Raw genomic sequence first — 10,186 nt, forward strand, 5'->3', positions numbered from 1 at the left:
TGGGGGGCTGGCGGCTGGATGGCTAGCTAGATAGTTGACTAACTGAAGGGCAAACTGGACAGTTTAAAGTCTGGCTAGCCAGTCTGGCCAACTGATGACTGACTGATTGACTAACTTACTTAATTTACTAGCTGGCTGGTTCATTGGCTGACTGGCTGATTATCTCTATCTCTGTTTTACTTTGATGTTGCTTTCCAGCAACGGCAAAGCCAGGGCACCTTCAGACACGTGACCTAGTGAGTGGTGTTTAGGAGGACCCAGAGTGGATCTGTCATCAGCAGGACATAAATACAGCTAAAGATAGGAGCCTTCTGGTCAGCCAGGCCACAAATACATACTCCCTGTTATAACGGGCAAGGAGGGTTGTGTGGGGTGGGAGGGGGGGACTATTTTAGACAGCCAGGTCTTGGAAACTAGGGACTGGTCTTTATGAGGCATGACTGACCTGAGGGTGGTGGGCCAGAGAAGATAGTGTTGGAGTAAGGGGGAGGTGTGTCTGTGAGTGTGTCTCTGTGTGTGTCTCACACACACACACGCACTGTGTGTGTGTGAGAGAGAGAGAGAAACACAAAGGGAGTGAGAGATAGCGAGACGAAGTAGACAGACTAAAAGATCAAAAGGGAGGGAGGGAGAGCTATACATCAGGCCAGCGGTGGTGTTATGCAACCCTGTCAGAGAAGGCGGTGGGAGTGTTGATGTTGGGGGTCAGGGGTCAAAGCGTTGGCACGTTCTGGAGGGATCCTGAGCTTATGTGAATCTGGAACAGAACATGATCGTAGAACACACAGCTCTACGACACACTGTTGATAAACACTGAAAACTCTCAGAGAGGAAAGATAAAGAGAGGCTGGAGTCTGACTAGGATGGAAAGAAGGAGAAGACAGGGAAAGAGCAGAAGAGAAGAGCAGGAGAGAGAGAGGGAAAGAAGCAGGAGAGGCAGATGAAGCAATAACAGGAGAGGAAGAGTAGAGAGGAGAGCAAGTGAAAAGAGGAGGAGGACGAGAGGGGGAAAGCCCTTAGCAGGAGACATTCCCACCTCCATTTTAGAGATTAGACAGTATAGCCATCAAACGTGCTCACACAAACTTTACAGTCTTACAGATACAAACACACATTTTGTATGGCCTGCTATGGAATAAGCTCACATATAAAACCCACCATCAGAAATAAACTGTGACAGGGTACATTTCTGGAAAAGAGAGAGGGATATTTTGGGGATGGCCGGGTTTATTTTTTGGCAGGGTGATGGGCGATGGCCTGTCCAGGAGACAAGAGGGGAGAAAGAACGCTGTGAGCGGTGTTGTGTTGTTTGTATCCACGGCAACAGTGGCATGTCAGCTGATGCAGTGCAGATAGTGAGCAAGAGACGCTGGTCTTTAGAGATGGTCTCACTGCAGGGTGAGTGCATCGTGACTAACATGATTTAGAAGCAAAGACTGATTTTCCACTAGGGGCGTGTGCTTCTGAAAAAACATTAGACTTGGTGTGTAAACACTGTGTCCATCTAAGGGTTAGGTGTGCACATGATCAGACCTCGGTCTGCTTGTGTGTGTGTGGACTGTCATGACCTTAAGGTCAGAAAGTTGATATACACACAGATACACACACACTGACTGAAACATTGCATATGGGCAGTAGAAACAGTAGAAACATTATCAGAAACTGATTATAAAAAAATATTTGAATCCAAAAACTCAAGAAACTTGAGATATGAATCTATTTCTGTCCGATTGCATATTTCTGACTGTTTCTATTTCTGGACGGCTGTATTTCTGGCTGTTTCTATTTCTGAGCTTTGGAGCTGTGTCTGGTTACACAGTGCATTGATTTGAGGCCTACTCCTTCCTGACTGATGTGCTAGCTCAGGTGTCCTGCGTCTGGATGCAATTGTCAGCTAGCTATCTTAGGCACTGTGATTTCACTGCAGGTTAAATATACCCTACACCTCAGTCCCCTTCATGCATCATTCATGAAGCTCTAAACAGCATACTCGACAGTTTGGATGACAACGGCGGGAAAGGCACACGCCCCCCGGGACGCGAAGCAGCATCAGAATGTCTGTATTACTTTTTATAACGCAGCACTAATCTGATATTCTGTTTTTCTCAGTGAACGCAGTCTGGGGAAATCTGACCTCTTCTGAGATTGGTGACCTTGGGTTGGGAAAGGTCAATTTGAAAACATACCCCAGGTTAACATTTTGTTAAAGTTGCTGAGATTTCCTCGAACATTAATTACACATACAATACAAAAAACTAAAGGGTACATCTTTGTGGCATTTATTGTTCAAATGTCACCTACAAATGTCAACACTGTCCGGTTTGCGGTCAGTGCTATCCTTCATTGAAAGGAAATTCTTGAAAGGAATAGTTATTGCAATAACCACATTTCTAGGTTTCTAGTGTCACTGTGTAATGCAGTATTGTGTACATCTGTATCCTGTATTCAGGCTCAACAATGTGATATGGTCTTATATCCTAACAACATCACAACTGTTTCGAAATAAACTACACTCAATTAATTAAAAGTACACTGGACATTATGTTCCATGTCCCTTATGCGAAGTATAGGCATGGAATTGACCTAAAAATGTCCTTAATGTGGCAGGATTACTCTGATTGGGACACAGGTTTCTAATTTTCTGCAGTCACTGCAGCCCTCTAGTGGAGATACGTAACACATGCTTGCTGGTGGGCTAGTGGGGACTTTTTATTAAGGAGTGATGTTGGTGAACAGTCCCTTTAAATAATCCTGACCATAACAACACAACTGGCCTGAAGTAAGGCAGGTGATACAGACGGAGTGTGTGGTTTTAGATGTGAGAGACAGTCAGGGAGTCTTTATTAGTATTTATTTAGTATATGAGGGTCCGTTTAGGAAATAATTCAGACTGTCCTTACACAAACACATATGAAACACATTCACATATGAACATTCACACGCATTCATACTACTGAAAACTCACATCCACATACGTGAAATACTCGCATCGACACATGAAATGCATTTGCATGTCAAATGTTCCAACGCACATTCATCCTACTGAACATTTACATACACATCCATATGAAATGCTCACACAGATGCATGTGAAACACATTCACACACTCATATATATGAAACGCTCAAGTCTTATAAGGATGAGTAAGAAGCTTTGAGAATGTAAGAGTGTGAGAACATTTTCACTATATCCGGAAGGCATATCAGTATATCTGGAACTGGAAGTCAGTTCAGTATATTCGGAATACATTTCAGTATACCTATCCGGAAGTCAGTTCAGTAGTTTAGCAATCGTAGAGAAACAGGAGCAAAATAACTTTAAACTACCTTTCAACCAAACATTTTTTTCGAAATGTGTTTTTCAAACCTTCGAAACTTTTTTTCACACACAACACGACACAAAAAGTTTCTGTTTTAGAAAATATTATTGAATACATACACAGTGAAGGGAGAGGAGAGAGGAGGAGTGGGGAGATGAGAACAGCCAATACAGAGTAAAGCAGAGGAGAGTACAATAGAATCTTCCAATGATCAGCAAGCGTATGCTTACAAAGCTGGTAAATGTAGCATCTAAGGTGGTTGGGGTACAGTTAGCCCAGTTGCAAGATATATATGATAAACAGGCTCAACACATTTTTAACTGCTATGATCACCCACTGGTCGTGCCAGAGATTCCTTAGGAACCTAAATTCACTTGGCTGACATGGATTCATGTTGTAGGCTACTGTCCCAATTGGACCCTGTCATTGGGTTTGGGGGAAGGTGTGTCTCTATTGTGTGTTCTGTGTTGTGTAATGTTGTTGGCATTTGGCGATGCTGTTCTGTGTTTGTGTATGTGTTTCTGACCCCTGCTGCACACTAATTTCCTTTTGAAGGATAAATAAAGTTGAAAGTTGAAGTTGAAGTATGTGCGTGCGTTTTCCCACCATGCTTTATCATCTCCACCACAAGACAGCGCTGGAGTGCGTTTTTGTTCTTTTTTAAAGTCCGTTCAAACACGCATGCACTGTAAAAAATAAATAAACACATGCCTTGTAATAAAAACACAACAATTTGGTCTTTCACTCAAACTTTAATTTCAAAATAAATTATGTTAACATTCTTTTTATATCCAACAGAAAACTAGAAAACAGTACTTCAGTCAGTGATTCATGCATAAACAATTCAAAGAGTATTCAAGGGCATTCAAATGCAGCCCCATAGATAAACTTAGTAAAACCAAAATCTTTAAGCTATTAGCATATTGTCCCTGCTATGAGGACATATAGACTTTCCGGCACCGGTGTTTATGGTCCAGGCCCTCACTGTCTCTGCTCTCTTACAACTGTGTCTGTGGTCTAGTCCCCCACTACTGTGTCTGTTGTCTGGGTGTGAGGGTGTGCATGCAAGTGTGAAATCGCCTGTCTCACTCTGGATCAACCAGGCTCAGTGCAGAGGAGCTATGGAACCACGCACAAATTGGACCACAGTGAGTCACATGACTTACAGGTCATGGTGTCATCTTTCCCCAGCAGACAGAGAGCCTCCTGGTCTAGGAGGCACACAGACAGAGGGATAGACAGCCAGACGGAAAGTAGACAAGTACAATAACAGTACCTGGTATGCACACAGTAACTGCGTCAGCACACAGTTATACTGTTAGAACTGTGCATTTCCGATATGTACACATCTGCAGTACTTGTTACATGGACATTTGTATGTTGGCCAAATAAATCAAACATAAATATTTAATATGTCACTTTTCCTACTATCCACACGTCTAGTTTGTACCGCTACATTCCCTTCAGAATAATGTTGAGATGAGACCAACCCCTAAATAGGAGACAAGAACCTGCGTTCATCATCTCCACATCCTGTTCTTCCCCGTTTCCCACTTCCTCCCACTCCAACTTCACCAACTCCTCCTTCTCCTTGATGGACAGTCATTCCCTCAGGTTCTAGAACTCAGGTCACTGGAAAGAGGATCGAACTTTCCTGCCTTTCAGTGGCTGCGGAGGGCGGAAGTTGTTCTCCATGCGTTTCCTGTTCTCTTCTTCTTCGCCGCTGGTGAGGAGCATTCGGAACTTCCCCATCTAGGAGAGAGCCAGAGAGACTGGTGTTGCTACCATGTGATGTGAGCACACGCAAAACAAATCCACATCTATTACATAACAGGGCTTTTCCATGCTGAGTAGCCAATACATTTTTCTCAATTAAACACTGGAGTCTTGCTATGTCTCTCCATTCCTCCCTCTTTCCAACCCTCCCTCCCCGAGATAATCAGTTGGAAGGATCAAAGGCTTTTGGCTGGAGTCCAGCACAGAGACCAACCTCACATATGGTCCTCTAGGTATGCAGACCCTCCAAATCCTTGACGCGCTACATCAAGACACTCCCCAATTTCAGTGGAGTGCCCAAGCTCAGTGGGTTGAGACACACACACACACACACACACAATGGTTGGATGGAGCTTAAAACTGTGACCTTGAATCGGTTTGAGTCCTACCTATGTTTGTTTTTGTTTGACACTTGATGTGTCACATAATTCCAAATGGTATTTGGAATTATTGGATTGCCCACAAAGTTGCATAACAAGAAAATAAAATATTCATTCATTCAAGTAATTCAACTGTAATCCTAGTAATGGTGTTTTAATCCGGACTGTAGGCAACACTTTACCTCTGTTTATCATCTATATGAGTCAACTCTTCTCAAAACACACAACGCACACACGTTGGCAGGAAGCCAGTCACAGGACATTTCCCTCACTAATGTGTGGTTTGCTCTCTGTGGTCCCCATATTTATCACCCATATTTCCATAAGAAAACAGATTTCCATGAGGTGAGACTCAGAGGAAGAACAGGTGGAAGACCACCAGGTTTCTAACCATAGTCCTCAGGTTCAGACTCAACCACCAAGACAGCCTAGGCCACCACTTCCTGTTCACCATAAACAACAAACAGTGCTCTTAGCCTTGCCCAGCACGGCCATGAATCCTACAGTACACAGCTCAGCCTTGTTGACCACAGTTCCGTAGTACACATCTAAACTCAACCCTGTTTAACACAGCTAAACACATCCCCAGAAAAATCCCCATGCATACCTGTTTCTCTGAAACTTTGATTGGCTCTTTCAGCACAATCCAGATGACACTCTCGTGCAGAGGGGGCGTGGTCAGGGAGCCGAGGTAGGTCCAAAAGTGAAGGCTGCTAGGTAATAAAAACCTGGGACTGAAGCCTTTGAAATCAGCCACACTGCCCTGAGAGACACACACACACACACAATATATTAGTTTAACTATATAATTTATGAACTTGTTAAAACATCAACACATTTTCCAGCTTCAAATTCAAAATTGTACACAGCCTCACTTTGAACTTGACCATGTAGAGTGCGTCTGTAACCTGATGAAGCCCTCTGTGGTCGTCTCCTGACTACAAGATAATGACAACAACAAAACTGGGTCAAGAAGTGGAGGTAGAGTTGGAGGACATGGAGGAGGCAGGAAGTAGAGGTAAATACATAGGAAGGAGGTAGAGAAAGAGGAAATGGAGGTAGAGAGGGAGGAAGTAGAGAAGACAGGAAGTGGAGGTAGGGACAGAGAAAGTGTAGTGCAGAGACTTCGACCTCCAGGAAGATGCCGAGGACAGCCAAGCCATCTGGTTTTTGGGCAGCCTCCCCAAAAGTCTGGTACTTTGCTGCATTCCAGTGGACCAGGTGCAGCTGAGGATAAGAGAAGAGAAGAAAGGAGAAGAGATCATTTAGGTGGCCAACCCTGCCCCTCTAGAGCCAATCCAGCCTCAAGCATGCTCTCACACTTTGTCTCTCACACACACTGTCTCTCATACATAACATTTTAGTCCTCACTTTTCTTTCTCTTTCACTCACTCTCTACCTATTTGTCTCACCTCAGACTCGTAGGTCTTGCCCTCTACAGTGTGTTCGCTGCCATGACAACCCTTGCCCCCCCAGTGGAAATGGAACTGTTTAAGGCGGTAGGCATTGTCAAGTGGACCCCCCCTCATCACTAGAGAGAAGAGAGGGCAGATGCCAGTCAACCAGGGCTAAACACACACACACATTTACATTTAGTAATTTAGCAGACGCTCTTATCCATAGCGATAGCCACACACAGACAGACACACAGTTCATTATACACATCAATCTAATCTGAAACAGCTGACATCCTGACAAACTTGTTAGGCTATCAGCAAACCTGTGACGTTAGTTTAATGACATACCACTAAGAGACTCACTCTTCATGTACTGTGCAATTGTTCAGTACACCAGAGCTGTAGAGCTGCTGTCAGGGGATAGTTTACATCTCAGCTGCAGTCTGGCTTGTAGATGTACTATGTACCAGACACTTTATTCAGAGCCACTCAGACAGAAAACATACTTACTATTCACTGTTACATTCTTAAACAGCGACCCTCAATTTTTAATGGACACTTTATATCCAAGTATCTCTGGGAATCTACTGTTGTCATGTTGCCCCAGAGACAGTCTGGTGTAGCTCTGCCACAAGGGCTGCAGTCTTGCTGCCTCAGATTCGGTGTATTGTAATATTATCGTTCTGTCCTAAGAGTCAGTCTGCCTCAATGTCAGTGTAATATATCTCTGTCCTTAGAGTCAGTCTGCTTCAGAGTCAGTTTAATGTAGCCCTGATGCCTCAGAGTCAGTCTGCCTCAACTTCAGTCTGATATGGCTCTGCCTCAGCAGCAGAGGCTCAGGTTGATCCTGTGGATTTGTCTGTCAGTCAGTTTAATCTGATTGGCCAGGAGATCAGTGTGACATCCCTGGGAGAGACAACAGCCTTAAACAGACAGGGTGAGAGACTGAGTCAGTGGCGATGTAGGTGACAGAGAGAAAAAGTAGGAAGGAGAGAAGGAGAAGCAAGGAAAGCAAGCGGAGGCTTGATCATCAGTCATTCCAGATGGTTCCTAGAAATCCAAGTCAGTAAGTAACAAATCAATTTAATACCTGGAGCCACGCCAAGCAGGGCAGCTCTTTCTTTCAGACACACATCCAAAGATACACACACTCCCAAATACACAAAGGTGTGTCAATTCCCATGCATTTGAGGTAACACAGAGTGAAATAGTTCATTGAAACGTATTGTGTTCAGTCATTAATTCCTAGAAACTAAATGTCAACGTACAAGTATGAAAAAGAAAAGCCTTTTGTTGGTCATATGATCAAAGGTGGGAACGTGGCACATGCAGCAACCAATGTATACACACACACTCACACACACTCTCACACACACACAGAGACACACACACAGACACGCCACAGGCTAGACAGGCACGATGGAGCTTCTCTTATGTGTTTGTGTTTACATGTTATCGTCCACTTTACCTTGCACACACAAGCTAGTTTGTCTGTTGTGTACATACTACTTAACATGTTGTTTTCCACAAGATAGCTGTCATGTTCTCAAAATAGTTGCACAATCATATTGCTTTGTGTACAACCGGCTGTAGTAAACAGTCAATCATGCCACCACGAACACAGTCCCACCCAGTGTTGACATGATGACCGAGGGTACAGGTGCCATTATCCATTTAAATTACAGAAATACAGACAGACAGGCACTCCCTTTACTAAATACTGCCCTCCATCCCTTGCTGTAAAGTCAGATGATGATTATGATCATTATGTTGACCAGAGGCAGCTTTTTCTTACACGGCTGGCAACTTCAGACGTAGTATGTGCCCAGCGAACCTTAGTGAAATCTGTGGTTTAAGTCAAAAGTGATCACAGGCCTCCTGGACCCATCAAATTGTCATATGTAAACTATCATATAGAAACACAAATCTTTATCAACCTTAAACTCAAGTCATACAAATAAACAATGACAGCTGGTAGTTTCAGGACTTTAAATCTCGATATTCTACTTTGCTTTACTCTATTTTATAAGTACTCAACCTCTTCTCTGATCCACCTGTCCGCTACTGTACTGTACTCACCAGTCCTGTCGTCTGAGTCATCAAACTCCACCACTACAGAGTGTCCGTTGTTGGATATGCTGACAGAGGAGCCAAGGTCGTAAGACAGGAAGAGTGGTGGTAAGCTGGGGTCAAACTCTGCATCTGCCGGCACAATGTTGATGGGAGACTGGCGGTCGCCCTCTGCAAGGGGGTAGGCTTTGTGCCAGGCAGAGGGACCTGCAGGGAAATCACTTTGTGGAGTTAACATGGACCAGGCATCATTACATTTGAAAACACTATCATAAATGTAAATGTGAAACCAAATCAGGTTTTAAACTTCCATGACATGGTAGGCATTTAGATATGTTGATTGGGCAAATACTTCTTTTATATTTTCAATGATTTATTATATTTACCCACCTCACCTATTCTCTCCAGTTACAACTCTATTGATGGCATGACAAACGGTCACTAGGCTACTGGCTTCGAAAAGTCAGCGGTTTGGATTGCCCTCCAACCAATCAAAAATGTGGGGGGAAAAATCTTATTTGAAAGAAGAAAAAAAATTGCTGTAAGAATCCTTTTTTTTTATTATAATGAAATATTGAAAGTTGAACGGCAAATCCAGGCATCCTAGCGCCTGTTCCACCAACTGTTGGTTTGGATGTATGGTAGTTCTATAATATTCTGGACTTTTTGTGAAATTGTCTTTACGAAGTTTGCATGAACGACATTTGTAGTGTGTCGGAAAAGCTACAGCCTACTGTAGCCTACCTGGGTTCACTATTCTAAAAGGCTATACTTAACGTTCACATCAAATGGTAGTAAAAAATAAAAAATCACTAATTGCCTGAATCACCTTACAGATCTTTAAACCAACATTTCTCCGGTCGCCTGCCTGAGCCTGCCGGAGTAAACATGAATACATACTTTCAGTCATCCCACTGGGATAATAAGGCTAATCTCGCATTAACTTGGGCTCGGCTAAGAATGTCACACACAGGATCCCTGTCTGTGTGGTTAACGCAGTCCCTTTCATGTCTCTATAGGGATACAGTCCACACAAGCCAACTAGAAAACAATTGAACAATAATAATAACAACAATTTTATTACCAACTATTAGTCATTTTACAAATCAAAAGTTTAGGGATAATAGGCCTACTGCTTTCACACAAATAAGGTTGGTGTGACGATTCAACCAAATAAAAGCTCCCACAAGTAGGCTTTGATCTTACCATCTTCCTCTCCGTATCCCCAATGATGCCCGGTCAT

The 10,186-nt window shown here is 43.3% G+C and overlaps 1 protein-coding gene across 1 annotated transcript; it reads right to left on the reverse strand.

Annotated features, from left to right (window-relative positions):
• Positions 1–4,949: 4,949 nt before the first annotated feature.
• On the reverse strand, positions 4,950–10,186 carry ca7 (carbonic anhydrase VII). Its single transcript, XM_067248938.1, has 7 exons — positions 10,150–10,186; positions 8,953–9,150; positions 6,889–7,007; positions 6,608–6,703; positions 6,352–6,414; positions 6,084–6,239; positions 4,950–5,072 (listed from the first exon to the last, which is right to left on the reverse strand). Exons 1-7 carry the CDS (start codon positions 10,184–10,186, stop codon positions 4,950–4,952), a joined length of 792 nt encoding a protein of 263 aa, XP_067105039.1.

This window comes from Osmerus mordax, chromosome 13 (assembly GCF_038355195.1).
Source record: "Osmerus mordax isolate fOsmMor3 chromosome 13, fOsmMor3.pri, whole genome shotgun sequence".
In the NCBI taxonomy this organism is placed as follows: domain Eukaryota; kingdom Metazoa; phylum Chordata; class Actinopteri; order Osmeriformes; family Osmeridae; genus Osmerus; species Osmerus mordax.

Bases quoted from the DNA above. Each gene is read 5' to 3' on its own strand.
- ca7 (XM_067248938.1), bottom strand. From the start codon at position 10,186: ATGACCGGGCATCATTGGGGATACGGAGAGGAAGATG. The intron at 9,151-10,149 runs GTAAGATCAAAG...ATTTCCCTGCAG, and splicing joins GGGATACGGAGAGGAAGATG to GTCCCTCTGCCTGGCACAAA. The intron at 6,415-6,607 runs GTCGAAGTCTCT...ATTATCTTGTAG, and splicing joins TCCTCGGCATCTTCCTGGAG to TCAGGAGACGACCACAGAGG.